Source organism: Mixophyes fleayi, chromosome 7 (assembly GCF_038048845.1).
Source record: "Mixophyes fleayi isolate aMixFle1 chromosome 7, aMixFle1.hap1, whole genome shotgun sequence".
NCBI lineage: Eukaryota > Metazoa > Chordata > Amphibia > Anura > Limnodynastidae > Mixophyes > Mixophyes fleayi.
This window is the reverse complement of record NC_134408.1, coordinates 70,881,386-70,899,375: the sequence shown is the minus strand read 5'-3', so window position 1 is coordinate 70,899,375 and position 17,990 is coordinate 70,881,386. Positions and strand designations below refer to the sequence as shown.

Here is a 17,990-nt window from a genome sequence, read left to right as displayed (position 1 = left end):
ATTAGAGGGCACACTAGATCCAGAAAAGTGGAAAAGGTTTCAAAACACCAATAAAGCATAGATAAGCAGAAAAGGACAAGCAGATGTGGTTAACATGTGGTATACATTATCATTAGAGATGATAAAAAAAAAAAAAAAAGAGAGAATGCACACATAGGTACAGGTCTATTAGACATGCCACCGCCTTATGTGGACCCTACAGCTCCACCGCAGAAACCAGACAATAGACCAGATACACCACCAGTACCTCAACAGGCAGGTCACATAGTACAGTTAGCAGCACAAAAGGGGCATTCGCAATTAGAAACTCAATCAGTGACCCCAGTGGACGCAGGTAACACTCCATCAATCACGTTTCAAACCCCAAGTCAAATCCATTCTCAGTCTGCTAATAATGAAATAAATGATTATCCTGAGAGACAGTGTTTGCAATGTGGAATCTAATGCACCTCCTTGTACAGATAATTCTTACAGGAAAATGTTTACAAGATACCAATGATGGTAAGCCGGTTGAAGGATCACAATATCAGTCCATTAAAGAGAAACAACAAATCAGAGAAGGAGAATAACATTGGAAAAGTAGGTATTGCATTCTCACACTAATATGTATCCAGTCAGAATACAAAGGGTGCCTAACCCAAACTTTGATGCCAATACTGCCGAAGGTGCTAATAATAGGAGTGATGACTCAAATAATTAACAGCAGGGGTTAACAGCAAGCGCACCAGAAGGTGACAGGGGTGCTTTTACTCATCCTGCACCCCCTGTAGAAGAAAGAAATACGTATAACAGTGGTCTTGAATTTCTAGCCAGAGTACAATGGTGGTATCATAAACAAAAATTAAAAACACCAGACATAACACAGAGAAATGATTCAGTAAGGATGTATTTAGATAAATTAACGACCAGACAAAATGATGATGGTTTTTCTACAGAAACCCCAGATGGTCAAAGAATGTTGAAAACAAAGTTTTTGAATGGTTTAAAGAATGAGGTAAGAAGCCAACTCTTTACAGTCAGACCTGAGGCATTGTCTATGAAAATGTAATCTTTGCTACAGGTACTTGGAGGACTGGAGGACCAGGAAGCAGAAAAAAAGGGAAAAGAATGCCCAAAAGACTCCTCAGGTAACTGTACACCTGGTACAGGGAAAAGGAACATGGCAAGTAAGGCAGCAGCCAAAAGGAACAGAAACAGTAAGTGCCAAACAAAGGAATCAAGGTGAGGACATGACTGGCAGATGTTTTTGATGTAAATTACCAGGTCACATGAAGAAGGACTGCAGGAAATACAAGAAATGGCAGCAGCAGCAAAGAGATGAAGATATGGCTCCCTGTTGTCAACACCTTGTCCAGTTCTTGTAAACACCTCTGAAGAAGGTAAGCTGCCTGGAACTACTGTCCAGATTACATTGCCCACTGGTCAATAATTGGACTCCCTAATTGACACAGGAGCAAGCCAAACAGTATTGAGACACGATCAAGTACCACAAGAATAAGTGACCTCAGATTATGTAACAGCATCAGGGTTGACAGGACAGCCTATACACCTTAGGAAAAGTAAAAAAAGTGAAGATACAAGTAAACAAAGACTGTACTCCTGTCCCTATAGAGTTTCTCACTTCAAACACTTGTCCTGTAAATCTACTGGGTGCCGACATATTACTGTTAATGAGAGCAAGCATTAAATACACCCCAGAAGGGATGGAATACACCAGTCAACTTCCAGACAACATATCTAATCAGGTAGAAGCAGCAGTACAGGTGTTTTTGACACAACCAAGTGAAAACACATCACAAGATGAGGCACCACTACCACAGTGGCTGAAGGATGTACCTGAGAAAATATGGTGAAAGGGAAAAAAACTGATGTGGGACTGTTAAAAGTTGCTCCGGTACAACTTATACTAAAACCTAACACACTACCAATATGTGTTAAACAATAACCTTTGACTTTGTTACAGAATAAAGCAATCACAAAACAATTACAAGAATACCAAGGCAAAGGCATAGCAAAGAAATGTCGATCACCTTTTAATACACCTTTATTGCCAGTCAAGGAAAGAGAACAGTAAGAGGGAGGAGCTCCCGAATTCAGGTTAATTCACGATCTCAGAGAGATAAATAAACAACTGGTTATGAACGCACCCATTGTCCCAAACCCACATACCTTGCTGAACCAAATTCCTGTTACATCAATGTGGTTTACAGTTATAGATCTAGCAAATGCTTTCTTTTCTGTACCAATAACTAACGATTCACAGAAAATGCTGGCTTTTCTGCATGAAGGCAAACAATACTGCTGGACCCGATTGCCCCAGGGAGGGGCCACCAGCCCTTCAGAATTCTCTGAAGCAATGTCAACTGTCTTACAAGTTTGGTTACCGCAATATCCTGAAACTACCTGACTATTGCAGTATGTTGATGACTTGTTGATAGCTGCTGATAGTGAACAACAGTGTAAAGAAGAAATTGTTTCTCTACTAACCTTTTTGGCCCAGCAGGACTACAGAGTGTCCAAATCCAAGCTCCAAGCAGCACAGAAGGTAATTTTCTTAGGACACTGCATTTCATAGGGCACTAAACATCTGACGCCACAAAGAGTACAAGCGATACAACAGGTAAAAACACCTTTCAGCAGCCAGACTCGCCAAGTGCGAGGTAGCATTGTTAAGTGCTTTACATGTCACAATCAAACGGTGCACAGTATTAAATCCAGCAACATTGTTACCCCTAATGTATGAATCTCAAGATTCAAAAGGAGGGAATAATAGTGAAGAACAAAAGCCATCAGAAGAAAGACATTGTGATAGTGAAGGTGATGATGATGAATTGGGTGAAAATATTAACCACAATTTTTCTTTTTCACATGATTGCCTCGCTCTTATGGATATGGAAGCACAGTCTCTTTCAAATGTTACTGACTCTCCCTTGTCTAATGCTGTGTATGTACTTTATGTAAATGGTTCCAGGTATTATGATAACAGATCACCATTTACAGGATACGCAGTGACTACAGAACATGAAGTAGTTGACTCAGGACCACTATCATCGATACTGTCAGCACAAGCTGCTGAACTGATAGCACTCACTTAGGCATTGGAATATGCAGAAGGAACCACTGCCAATATCTACACGGATTCCAGGTATGCTTGGGGAGTGACGCAGGACTTTGGTCCAATATGGAAGAGCAGAGATTTCAAGACTTCTAGTGGTAAGGACGCACAGCATGCCAGTCTAATAAGAAACTTGTTTAGAGCATTGCAATTGCCACACAAGTTTGCTGTAATTAAAATAGAAGCACATACAAGGAATGAGACTTTTGTTTCAAAAGGGAACACGTTGTGTAGATGCAGAAGCAAAAAAAAAAGGTGGCTAAGAGCCTGAAAGAGAAGTATACACAGTACAGAAAGAAATGTCTGACTACACTGATCTTAAAAAGTTTCAACAGCAAACAGGACCATTGGAGAAAGAAAGATGGAAACGATTAGGAGCATAAGAAGATTGCGCTGGTATGCGGAAACTGAATGATAAACTTTGTCTTCCACAGGTTTTGTTCCCTCCCATGTTACAGATAGCTCATGGACAGCCACACCTGGGGAAGGAACAGATGACTAGCATGGTCCATCACCATTGGATAGCTCCAGGATTCAATAAAGCTGCCACAGATCCAGGCCTGCTGGATTTGTGGAACTTCAAATACAGGAAAAAGGGTAAAAACGTCACAAGGTACAACTTCAAAAGCCTTTTATTGTTTTCAAAGACTACAGATAGACTATATACAACTGCCTAAATCTGGAATATATGAATATGTTCTAGTCTTTACAGATCTTTTCAGTAAATGACCAGAGACTTGGCCAGTAGCCAAGGCAACAGCAAAAGCAACTGCGTAAAGACTGATTGGTGAAATTGTGTGCAGGTGTGGTGTCCCTGAGGTAATTGAATCAGATAGAGGTACACACTTCACAGGGGAAATAATACAACACATAATGACAGATCTAGGCATACAGCAAGCTTTTCATGTGCCGTACAGACCACAGGTTAGTGGGCGAGTAGAAAGGTTGAATGGGACATTGAAACTGAAGATCCAGAAAATCATAGCTGAAATAATAATTAAAAAAAAAAAAAAAAAACATGCCCAGAATGCCAGCCCCTAGCCTCGTTCAGTGTAAGAACTGTGCCAAATAGGAATAGCAAGCGGTCTCCTTATGAAATACTTTTTGGAACACTACCAAATACAGGGTGTTGTTATCCACAGCAATTACAACATAAGCATGGAGATTTGACTAGCTATATGAGAAGTCTAACTGACCATTTGAACTATTTGTATGTTCTAGCATTTTCTTCACTTCCAGAGCCTGATTCAGACCTACAGCCGCATAAGCTGAAACCTGGCGATTGGGTGTACTTAAAGAAACACGTGAGGAGAACTTTCGAACCAAGGTTGGAGGGTCCGTATCAGGTCTTGCTGACCACCCCCACATCAGTGAAACTCCAGAACAGAGACTCCTGGCTGCACGCATCACACTGCAAGAAGACGCTGGTCACACTGGACACATAACCTAGATCTCTGTGATAACACAGACATGGGACCTGTTTGCCCACAACAAACTGCAGTATTTCAAACATGTATGTTGCAGCATAACGCTAGTTTTTGTGTATGGGCATTATACCCACTACTCATTATCACTGTGGTTTTGATCATATTGATAGGATGGAACTGGTATATGTCATGTACGTTCAGAAAAGATATACAGAGATTACAGCAGAGGCATGAAGAAAAGATACTTTTTGAATAAACAGGGGCAGAAGTGCTGATATCTGTACTCTGTCCCAGGTGAATGGTGAAAGACCCTTGCTTTCTCACAAGAGACTGTACAAAATTAGTCTGGGCTGCGTTAGATGTCACCATTTCAGGCCTTAACATTTTTTACCTTTTATATATATTATTAAAAGGAGGGAGATTGTGAGAGCATTTTTAGGTTCTCAATGATGATGGTAATAATGATATGTGAAGGAGTTAAAAATCTTGGTATTTGCCTTAAAAATACATTTAGTGTAATCACCAGCTCCAGCCTTGAACTATCTCAAAGACCCCGGATGGAGACCTAGGACATGGGATAATGGATGATGAGGACATTGGGAGTACTGGCTCCAGTGAAAGTTGATAAGAACCCATAAAAGTGACATGAAGAGAACTAACTAGCTTTGTCAGAGGATTTATATTTACTCAGGAAAATATCAATCGTGTTTCTGCTCTATAACCAGATCAAAAGCTTTTTCATGTATAAATGTATGCCAGAAATAAACGAGCACAGTTCAGTATACATCTTGACATTGGCATGTCTGTGTCTTGATTACTGATCTCCTGGTTAACCAGCATCTTATCTCACTGATATCTGAAGGGACTTGATAAAGGAGAGGTAAAATTACCCTAACAAGTTAATTTTTCTCTCACAACATAGTCTTAAACAAGATATTTCATATAGATAAATACCATCCCATTTTTCTATCTTTTCCAATCTTTGCTAAACATGTTATATACTTCCATCTTTACTTAGGTAGTAATAGGTATACTTCTCCAACATTATTCATTGTAGCTCGCCTATCTTGGTTTGAAAACTTATAGCATTTGTTACCATACATTTAGTGGCACTATATAAATAACTGGTGATGATGATGATACATTGTATTTTGTGTTTTTTATTTCCATTTTAAACACAGCCTGTTCTAACCCTGTCTTCCACTCCTTCCCCAATTCCTTTTGTAATGCTTTGTACACTGTTGCACACTCTTTCTATCTTTGCCCTCACTTCCCCAAATTCCTAGTTAACATTTTTAGCCTTTTGCCCGTGTTCTTCCTCGTTGAGGTGCTCTTTATCCCTACTGTAGAGATTTTAGCCTGTTAACTTTCTAAAGCTCATGCTGCCTTTCAGGTGTAGAAAATAGCAGTTAGGATTTTGGAAATACTACCTTAGAGAGATCTTTGCCCTGAGCTTGAAGTCTAAATTTTTGAAACATTCTTCAGGTCTTTCTCCTTCCCATTTATTTGTGATTGTGCCAAGAATGCTGGATCCTCCCAAAGTCTCTCAATCTGCCAACCTGATCTGCAACATTTCATACCCAGGCATGTGGTTGATACCAAATTGTTGAGCATTTACAGTGCCAGCAACACAATACACAATGCCTTATCTGACTGCCTACTACCAGAACCTGTCATCTCTTCATTACACTGATGTCCCCCACTTTTAGCGACACAAGCCATTCTGCCTTGTTTGCTAGCTGACGTATCCTGCTAAAGCAAGGCTGCTGCTGAACTTAAACCCCCAGTATCAGCCAGTTTGGCATATTTATTGCAATATCAGTTCATAATTAGCTTTCTTGATATTTTTCCATCTACCCCTTTTGTGAACCAGTTACTTAGTCCAGGATTCTGCTCTCCGATTTTTCACTCCCCCTCTTCTACACTGGCTCCAAAATGCACCTACTCAGTTAGAAGTAATCTCCTGTTCATATTATCATTGGATCTCGCTGTTGCCAGTTTCTCCTTTAGAATCAAGTGCAGGTTAATAAACCAAGTAGTATTAATGTAAGATATATTAGAATAATACTAGTAAGTTCCCTTAAACATCTTAACATAACTTTGCACATTTGAAATTAATACCCACTCGCTAAATCTCCCAAACTTTCTCATTTAGATGCCTCCTGTTTAAGCTTGCATAAAGGTTTGGCCTCTTGATAGGAGTAAAATATTCCCTTTGATAGGAGTAAAATATTTCCTCAGGTAAACAGATCTGTTTAGATCTTCATTTGTGTAGTATTTTTTCCTATTCAATATTAAAATGTTTGCCTGTTTTGGATATTCCCCATTTTCTTTCAGTAATGCCCCTCCTATATAATAACTCTTTAGTGAGGTTCCTGTGAGATAGGTGGTGAAGCTCAAGTTCTTGCTGACCACTGTGTGATCAGTGGGAGATATGTAACTAGTGTAGTACCTGATTGAATTGGCCACTATTTCAGTCTGTCGATGTGCAATCTTAATCTGTAGTGTTGATAAGGATAGATAAGATTTTGCATCTACTCCTGTAATGGGGGGGGGGGGGGTTGCAAGCAAGTTATCCCACATCTAGTACTTATGAATTGTGCATTATTGAAAGCTAAGGGGGGGAAGTCTAAAAATGTACAACTCTTTAACATTTTAAAATATTTTGCTCTCAATAAAGTGATTTACATTTTTTTGTTTTGTTTGCACTCAGATATTTTAAATATTTCTACTGTATTGTTTTGTTTCAGGCCAGTGACGAGCAAGTGAAGCAAATGCTCAGAGTGATATGTCACGAGATTTGTGAGCTGGACGTAAGTGACTGCTACTGGCTGTCCTCACCCACAGTGGATATGGTATCAAGTTGTAAGAAACTTGTTAGATTGGATATGGCTGGGTGCTATGTAACTTCCCTGAGACTTTCTAAGATTCTTTCAGGTCTTCATTATTTGCGCTCATTATCTGTTGATATCAATGCAGGCTTTGATGCAGGACAGTTGAGTAGTGAGTGCAGAGCAACCCTAGGTCACTTACGAGAATTGAAACAGACACTCTTTGTCCCATCCTATGGGGTGGTGCCCTGTTGCACTAGTCTAGAAAAGCTGCTGCTCTACTTTGAAGCCTTGGACAGAACACGTGAAGGAACAGTAATGTCCGGGCAACTGATGGTGGGAGAAAGTAATGTGCCCCATTACCAAAACTTGAGGCTCTTTTATGCTCGCCTTGCTCCTGGTTACATAAATGAAGAGGTGGTCAGATTGTACTTGGCTGTTCTTAGTGACCGGACCCCAGAAAATCTTAGGGCTTTTCTTATATCTGTTCCAGGAAGCTTAGCAGAAAGCAGAGCTACCAAAAATCTCCTTGACTCAATGGCAAAGAATGTCTCATTGGAGGCCTTCCAGTTGCCTAAATCCTGGCTCAGTGGATCCTCTCTACTTCAACACATGAAATTTAGTTGCCCATCATATTTAAGTTTTAGTCGCTGCTTGATTTCTGGTGAGCAGCTTACTCAGAGGATTTTAAATGGTGGCAGAGACTGTAAAAGCCTTCTCAGTTTGAACTTGAGAGGCTGTGCCTTATGCCTAATTCCCAACTTGCCTTCTAAAAAGCAAGAAGATGATATAGACTCTTCTGTTCTAGACACATTAATATCTGCCTGTCCCAACCTTGCACATTTGAATTTTTCATCTGCACATCATCACAGTTCAGAGACCACTGGAAGACATCTATGCGAGATTCTCTCACAACTTAAGCACTTGCATTCCCTATCTTTGCCAGTATGTGCAATAGCAGATACCGCTAGGACTGTAGGAAAATCTTCTAATCCGTACCCAGGACCATCGACTTCCAGCTCTGCAAATCTTATGTTCGGTAAAAAAATACGGGTTGGGGTACAGACTTATTCAATTGCCTCAGATGAGCAGGATATGTCTAAACTATGCTCTATCTTCTGGAAAATGCTAAAAGGAACACCAGCTCTGGAACGTTTGGAACTGATTGGGTCTAATTTCTATTCATTTATGCCCCGAAATGATCCAGCAATACGAAATACTTACCCACCTTGTAAGCGTTCACATACTGTGGGGGATGCAGATGTGGCAGCAATCGGACAGCTTAGTTTTCTGCAAGAACTTACACTGGCGCAGTTGCCAGGAATACTTACAGGCTCTGGTCTGATGAACATTGGCATATGCTGCCAAAAACTACGTACACTATCACTCGCAAATATTGGCATGATGGGCAAAGTGACATTCATTCCCTCTCTATGTGATATGTTAACACACTGCAAATATTTGAAAGATCTGAGGTAAGAGATATCCTGTGTTTTTTGTTTTCTTTTTGTTTTTCTGTAGCATGATTCAGCCAGAAACACTTAATGCCTACTAACACCTAAGTGCTATTAATGCATCTTTTATTATTTATTTATCTGTATATTATATTTTACTTATTTCCCTTATACAAGCAGTTTGTGTTTTACTTGAAGTTAATATATGTATGCAGAAAATAATGATTTAGTCCCACCTGTTAAAATATAAGGATATGAAATGCTACCTCGGAGTCATGTAACATGTATAAAATAGCTTATCTTACCTTGTGCCTTAATAATTTTTGTGTCTCAAAGGCGCTCTAAAATGCACATGAAATTGTAAGATGAATGTTACCCTCTGTATTAGAATTCTTCAACATTTTTGTATGGTCCTTGTAGATTTCTAATTTTATAAACTTTCAGATTATGTAGTATCGGGATGCACTGCAATTCCTAATTTACACTGAAATGTGTGCATTATTTTTAGTTTTTATTTGTTTTATTTTAAATCTTATCAGTCATACCACACTGACCAATAGCCTTACTGACATTTTGCAAAAGAAGTTTTTCAAGGAAGTTTTTTTTTCTTATGTAGGAAGCTCTATTTTGTTTTTTATAAAAGATTTTGTTGGTTTTTGAACTACATATATATATATATATATATATATATATATATATATATATATATATATATATATATATATATATATATTCTATTTACACTCACAGAAACACATAGAGAGAGAGAGTGGAAAAATGGGAGGGGGACAGATCTCTTCACAAGAAGTTAATCTAGAATTAATATAAAACAGAATGATTAAAGAAGATTAATTAAAAATGTATTACCAACTGTATAGTAAGACAACCAAGGTTTTAGGTGAATTATTAAGAAGACATCTGATGCGCTTTATTTTGTAAACATGCTAAACTCTTAATAGTGGTGATGAATGGTAGATCTGGACCTTTCCATAAGGTTGCTAATTGAGAACTCACAGCTCTACAGTTATGACATATTCATTTATTACAGTATTAACAACGGAAATTGGGAGCTGAAAACTAACAAATTCTGGTGACAAAGTAATGTTGACGGTTATTATGGTTTCAGTGAATCTTTTTTTAATTTCCCTCCCAAAAATTTATACCAAAATTTATCCAGCAACGATTGTATGATACATAGAAATATAGAGGGCGCAAAAAAGTTAATAAAAATGATAAAGATCACAAAACATTAAACTCTAAGAAATGAACCCAGATCAAAGTCACTGTTGAGTCCATCTGGTATGTGTTTTAATCATATATATCCATTTGGCCTCCTGCCATGATATATTGGCCATATTGTCGCCAGAATTTGCTAATCATTTGAATCATATTTCAAGACTCGTTTAGTTCTTCTTATATATTGGAGGCCACATTCGCACTCCAACATATAGATAGCTCCTTCTGAATTTCTATATTATCTATGTATCTATATTGTTTAGGAGGTGCTGCATATTCCACATGAAAGCGCTTTCCTCCCTACTTTATATTCATTGAATTGCAATATGGCAAGCAGCACTCATTTTTATGTTACAATCAGCAATAGGAATATCAATGTGGATGATATATTTATTGAAGGCAACATATCCTGTGTGCCTAACACCATTCCTCGGGTGTGGGGGGCTCTCGTTCGTGAGCTTACCTTGGACGTCTGCGCTTGTCAGGGGTTTATCAGGGATTGGTGCTGCCGTTACGGATTCTTCGTATGTTCCGTTTGCCGATTTCTTTGTTTCTATTTTTGGTTTTGCCGTGGCGCAACCTGTGGGTAGAGAAGAGGGGGGGGGGAGAGAAGAAGAGAGAGAGAAGGGGAGGGGGGAGAGGGAGGATGTAGGGGGTAATGGGGATATGTGTGTGGAGAACACAGATTGGCTGGTACCTTTCAATATACTTATAGGGCTTCTAGTGGTTTATAGCTCTTTTACTGGTGTGAGTTTTTAGCCCTGTTGTCGGCCCTATTGGCACTGTATATTGTGGGGGTAAGGTACCTCCTATGAGGGGTGTGGCTATATGTGAATGGGGGGTATTTAAAGAGCTCTTATATGGCTAGAGCTGAAAAAAGAGGCAGGTGATGTGTGATGGCCTCTGGATATATAATTCTTTGTGATGCGATGTGGGTAATAGATAGTGGTGTAGATAGACTATGTGTGGTGGTAAGTGGGGATGGTAAAGTATAAAGTGCGGGTGTTTTGCTTTTGCTGTGGAGCTCTTATAAGAGCATTTTGTAGCTTACAGGTGATCTTGTTTTCCTGTGGTTTGGGCGCTGCGGTCAGCGGGTTTTGTAGCGTTTGCCGAGCGGTGTTGTCCCCACTTACCACCACACATAGTCTATCTACACCACTATCTATTACCCACATCGCATCACAAAGAATTATATATCCAGAGGCCATCACACATCACCTGCCTCTTTTTTCAGCTCTAGCCATATAAGAGCTCTTTAAATACCCCCCATTCACATATAGCCACACCCCTCATAGGAGGTACCTTACCCCCACAATATACAGTGCCAATAGGGCCGACAACAGGGCTAAAAACTCACACCAGTAAAAGAGCAATAAACCACTAGAAGCCCTATAAGTATATTGAAAGGTACCAGCCAATCTGTGTTCTCCACACACATATCCCCATTACCCCCTACATCCTCCCTCTCCCTCTCTCCCCCTCCCCTTCTCTCTCTCTTCTTCTCTCCCCCCCCCCTCTTCTCTACCCACAGGTAACACCATTCCTGCTTGTGATTTTTGTTCACAATATCTGTGTTTTGAAAAATTATGTCAAGCAGAAACAAGGCAATCGTGGGAGACTATTACAGTAGCCAAGTACCTTGAAAAAGGAGTCATACCTAGGGGGCTTAGGTCTTCAAAAAATCCCACTTTCCTTCCTTTTCAACAAGATTTTATAAAAAATTGAACACTATTTTAGATAGATGCTCGAACCAACTAATTGAATTGATTATAGAAGATAGATCAATTTCATTAGGGTCATTAGAGTCACAAATAGACTCTCTTAACAAAACATTTGAACCCCTTAAAGATATGGAAGATTTTAAGAAAAAACACAGGATAAATTGCTTAAATCAGAAGAAGAAATTCGGAATAAAAAACAAAGGAAATTTCGTAGAGATTTGGAGGATGTGAAAGAGATCGATATTTGTGCAATAAGACCAAAAATTACTTATGCTGGTTCACAACAGCATGTAGTTAAAGAATTACCTATAAAAAAGCCACTAATTAAGCGTGTGTTACACACTTACCTGTACCCGTTCCAGCGCCGCGATCTCCGCTGCTTCTAGGTCTCGGCCGGGCGGTCACATGACACGGCATGCGGGGAATTCAAAGATGCTCTATAAAAACTCTGCTCTGACGCCTGGGCAGCGTCAGAACAACTTCCTCCTGTTCCTGACTAAACGTTTACTGTGCTTTCCAGTGAACCTTGTTGATCTTCCAGTCTCTGTTCCAGGGTACCAGACCAGGCTTGTTTGACCACGTTACCTCTTTTCTCCAAGTGTACCAGACCCAGGCTTGATTCACTACGTTGTTTCTCTGCTCCAGTGTACCAGACCCCGGCTTGCTGACCACGTCTAATCTCTGCTCCAGTGTACCAGACCCCGGCTTGCTGACCACGTCTAATCTCTGCTCCAGTGTACCAGACCCCGGCTTGCTGACAACGGCTATATCTCCCACATCCTTACCTCTAGAGGCAGACCAGTAGACCGCGACCTGCATTCCTCCGCAGCAAAGCCCATCCCGCCTTGCGGCGGTTCTTGGTGAACACCAGGGGGTTCGTTAGACTCCGCACCGCCGGCCAGCGCTAATCTAGAGTAAGGCAAGTACTCCATATTTATTACTTATTTACAGCACGTTACACAAGTTACAGAGTGTTCCTGAACAATCCACCATTAAAAGGGTTTATCAACCCTACAATAAAAGAAATTTCAGCTACAACTATAAAGGAAAGGAAAATAATCAAGCTGCAAAAGAATCATTTAGACAGGGTGAATCGCATGCAAAAAGAGAAATGGACAATACGTCACTATCTTTGATGCGTAACATCACCAATCAAGCATCAAATATTAACAGAGAGAGAGTTTTATCAGAAGATTCTGAAGATTTTTTAGAACTTCTCTTTGGGGCAGAAAAGTCACCAATTTCGTCCACAACGAATAAATCCCCAAAAAAGAATCAAGAGCACAAAGAATGCAAAATAATAAATAAATACAAAAAATATAAAAAGAGGAAATAGAGGTGGTAGGAATAAGAAAAAATCCCTACTCCACAACACACCTGATCCATCTTCGGGAGGGATAATTAACATTAGTAGCAAAGATCTTACAGCTGATCAAACTAATGTACTCAAAAAAGGGTTGAAGTTTGCATCTCAATCTTTTCCAAGTAAATTTGATGTATATATTGACCTTCATCGTTTTGTCTGGAAAATATGTCTAAAAAAATAATTTCAGAAAAATCCAATAGAGAGAGGACTTACTAATTCTGATCTTTTTGTTCATACCAATTTCAAGCAACAATCCAAGCTTTGTAAAGGGTCCTATGATTGAAACCTTTCAGAGGCTTTGGAAAATCTTCCAGAGAAATGCAGATAAAGCAGAATTTATCTAAAAATGAACAACAAGCTCTTAAGGAATTAAAGGAAGATCATGACATTGTTATTAAACCCGCTGATAAAGGGGGTGGGACTGTCATTATGGATAAAACAAAGTACATGGAAGAGTTGGAAAAATTATTGGCAGATAGTGATACATATCAACAATTGTTGAGAGACCCTACGTCTCAAAATAAATTAATTGATTTGTTGGAAGAAGGCCTTAGTATTGGGATTTTATCAAAAAAAGAGTTTGACTACCTTTATAATCAAAATCCAAGTATTCCGGTATTTTACCATCTACCGAAGATACACAAGAACATCAACAATCCCCCAGGCCTCCTGATAGTAACGGGCATTAACTCCATTACATCAAACCTTTCAGGTTATGTCGATTTCTTTTTGCAACAACTAGTAGCACGACAAAGAAGTTATCTGAAAGATACTACGTCTATTCTTCAAATTTGGAGAATCTAATCTAGAAAGATACCTACATCCTAGGCACCTGTGATGTTAAATCCCTGTACACTTGCATAAGTCATGCTGATGGTTGTGCACATTCATATCACTATCTATGCACTGGAACCGATTTAAAGAACGAGCAGATTAATTTCATTATGAGCTCTATGGAATACATTCTTCAGCACAATTACTTCTTGTACAACGGCAAGTTATACAAGCAAATATCAGGAACTGCGATGGGGACGCGTTTTGCCCCAAGCTACGCCAATTTATTTGTGGCAAAATGGGAAGATGATTGCATATGGTCTAACAACCCCTTTATGAAAAATGTTATTCAATGGTATAGGTTTATAGATGACGTTTTTTTCGTCTGGGAAGATACAAATGAAGGCCTTACGCAGTTTCTATCGTATATAAATAGTAACAACTTGAATATGCAATTTACAGCTGAGGTTAGTCCCCATCAAGTTAATTTTCTGGATCTTACCATCTATATAGAAAATAAGTGTCAAAACAAAGAACTATATTAAAGAAGTGAGTACTAACAATTTTTTGTTCGCTTCCAACAAACATCATAGACATTGGATTCGAAAAACATACCAGCGGGTCAATTTAGAAGATTGAAAAGAAATTGTACTGATGAAAGAATCTTTGAAATACAAAGCAAGGATTTAAGACAAAAGTTTTTAGAAAGGCAATATGATATTGTAATAGTAGATTCAGCATTGGAAAATGTGAAACAACTGGAGAGAAGTAATGTTCTCACTTATTAGCACAAACAAAAGGTTCAGAGGGTTCCAGAAATCTCATTTATCACCCAATTCAACAGTAATTCCAAAGCTGTTGAAGAGATCATTCAGAAACATTGGCACATTTTGAAGCTGGATCAGGATATTAAAGAACTACTGCCAAACAAACCTAACATTGTGTAGAGAAAAGCAAACCGCTTAAATAAGATACTCACTAGTAGTTACATCCCACTACCCAAAACAGTATCATCGTCCATCTCATCTCATGGTTTTCATTATTGTTTGTTTAAATTGTAAGGCGTGTAAAGTCCTGAACGTGACGCAAACAAAAAGCGATTACCACATTCAAATCCACTTCCAATGGAAAATCTTTCAATATTATACAATCCATCAGCTGTAATTCAGAAGGAGCTATCTATATGTTGGAGTGCGAATGTGTTCTCCAAAATATAGGAAGAACTAAACGAGTCTTGAAAGTAAGAACATCTATATAATATTAAAAAAGGACTCAAGGCTTACAGTGTTCCTAACCATTTCTCCAATAATGCAAAATGCAATCCTAAGAAGTTAAAATTTCTACGTATTAAAATGATTAGCAAATTCTGGTAAGGTGGCGACTATATGGCCAATATATTATGGCGGGAGGCCAAATCGATATATATGATTAAAACACTTATACCAGATGGACTCAACAGTGACTTTGATCTGGGTTAATTTCTTGGAGTTTAATGTTTTGTGCTTTTTATCATTTTTATATTGTTGTTAACAATATATATATATATATATCTATCTATCGGGTGGTTGGCAGAAACCCTTTCGGGAGGGCTTACCTGGGACGTCTGCGCTTGGTTTAGGGTTCTTGATGTTTATTGCTGCCGTAACGGATGGTCCGGGTGTTCCAGTTCCCGAGCTTGTTGGTTGATTCTTTGTTACTTCCGTGGCGCAACACTGTGGGGGAATAGAATAGGAGAGAGGGGGGGAGGGAGAGAGAGAAAAAGACGAGACAGTATACACAGTATCAGCTTACTTCAGTGCTCTGCTGATATAGGAAATGCTTATAGCTGGTTTTGCAATTTTAGGTCTATAGCTCTTTTGCTCTGTTTATAGGTCTAGTGCCGTGTATACTGTGTTAGTGGTGAATATGCTCTTAGTGCATAGATACTAGGAGCAGTGCAGGCAGTGGGTTTAGATTGCCCTGTTTATAGATCTATTCCACAACTGCTCTTATAAGAGCAAAAGAGCTTAATACCTACCACTGTTGTCACGGACACCTACCATAGGTAGGTCCCCCCACGGCATATCACTCACATACATGGCATAATCCTCACACCACGCTCAAACGCCATCCCCTGTCCACAAAGCAAATCATCACATAGTATATCTCCTAGCAGATACTCAGTACACACACATATATCAACTACACCAGGGTTGTCCAACCCGCGGCCCAGCCCGCCTGTAAATGTGGCCCAGTGGTTGTGGCAAGGGGGCAGCGCTGTTAATGAAAAAAATATCCTGCAAAAAAAGAAAGAAAATACTTACCTTGCGTTCACGTCAGCTGGCGCTCCGGCTCCCTCCCTGGTCTCCTCCTCTGTGCAGTGCTCGCAGTGAATGTCGGGGGTGACGTCATCACACCCGACATCCATTGCGTAGCGCAGCACAGAGGAGTCACCCGCGCGAACTATCAGCAGCAGTGAAAGATTATCATGTATCTTATTGTTGTTACTCTGAATTTGGACTTTCTGCACCATGCAATTATGAACTAGCTGTGTTCTCTGTATGTATCTAATATAAATATTAAGAGATGATTGTATTTTTAATATTTTAAACCATTTTAAATGTGCAGTGCTGAGTAGGGTGAAATTATCACCCACTGTTACCCTCATCGGAGGCTGCTCCATGAGCCATTTTGCCCGCCACCCTATCTTTAAATCTCTATAGATTTCTATTAGTCCTCCTGATGCTACCTATATCGGTGACCATTTCAAACTGGTCAATAAAAAAATTATTCATGGGTGCAGAAAGAGAAGAAAAAAAGTTTTTGGCATTTAATTCCCCGAACCCCACTAAGGGGCAGATGCAGGTAAGTTAAATTGCAGCTGGTAATGGGACTAATCATGATTCTGCAACAGGTTTCCTAACTCTTACTAACTTCATTTCCAAGTAAATTTAATATGTTAACTATGTTTTCTATGGGTTTTTTTGGATGATCAGCTATCATTAGTGTTAGTGTATTTTATGTGCGGCCCAAACCAACTCGTCATCTTCCAATGTGGCCCAGGGAAGCTAAAAGGTTGGACACCCCTGAAATACACCATACATCACCACCTATCAGCTGGGAGAATAACATTCATAGCTATAAACATTCCAGCACTACACATTCTCCGTTGATATATGCAAATTGTAATCTGAGCTATAAACCAAAAAAAAGGCACTCGGCAATAACAACAAAAACCGCGAGCTATAAACAAGGAGCTATAAACAGGGCAATCTAAACCCCCTGCCTGCACTGCTCCTAGTATCTATGCACTAAGAGCATATTCACCACTAACACAGTATACACGGCACTAGAGCTATAAACAGAGCAAAAGAGCCATAGATCTAAAATTGCAAAACCAGCTATAAACATTTCCTATATCAGCAGAGCACTGAAGTAAGCTGATACTGTGTATACTGTCTCGCCTTTTTCTCTCTCTTTCCCCCCCCCTCTCTCCTATTCTATTCCCCCACAGTGTTGCGCCACGGAAGTAACAAAGAAACATATATATATATATATATATATATATATATATATATATATATATATATATATATACCAATTGCCCAAAGGGACATTATTTATTTGAACTTGTTCGTCTCCTCAGAGTTACGCGCTGCATTATCTATTGTTTATGTTTATCTGTATTGTGCTAATGGTGATCTAGATATTAGCTGCATACTCTGTTTAGACTGTATTGATATACACCCAATATGTGGAAAACAGGTAATAGGGTGAACCAAAGATTTGAACATTGTCAAAAAATCTTTGAGGATAATATTATTCCTCTAGAACCACAAAATGATATAGACAATCTTTTCTGGGACCTCGAAAAGGCCCTTATTAAAGAAACGAAAGTATGGTGGGATGTGAATACCTTAGAAAATTATATTAAGGTTGATCGCATACCAAGAGGTTTGAGAATTAACAAATCACCCACTTTTAGTTCCGATGATTCCCATTTTAATAAGGAATGGGACACAATCTTACATGATTGTTCTAGGAAACTTATAAAATTGATTATATGTGAAAAAAAGAAATTTCTTCA

At 39.2% G+C, this 17,990-nt stretch overlaps 1 protein-coding gene across 5 annotated transcripts in view; it reads left to right on the top strand.

Annotated features, from left to right (window-relative positions):
• FBXL18 (F-box and leucine rich repeat protein 18) overlaps positions 1 to 17,990 on the top strand; it is a 182,235-nt gene that overhangs the window by 82,783 nt on the left and 81,462 nt on the right. For 3 of the 5 annotated variants that reach the window (XR_012678243.1, XR_012678244.1, XM_075179959.1), the window contains exon 3: positions 7,293 to 8,848. Coding sequence is in view for 3 of the 5 variants with exons in the window: in XM_075179959.1 (XP_075036060.1) it covers positions 7,293 to 8,848 (1,556 nt within the window). In the remaining 2 variants the exon portion in view is untranslated. Of the gene's footprint in view, positions 1 to 4,354; positions 4,629 to 5,289; positions 5,423 to 7,292; positions 8,849 to 17,990 lie in introns of those variants that run through there. The other 2 variants (XM_075179960.1, XM_075179961.1) reach the window with 2 other exon arrangements.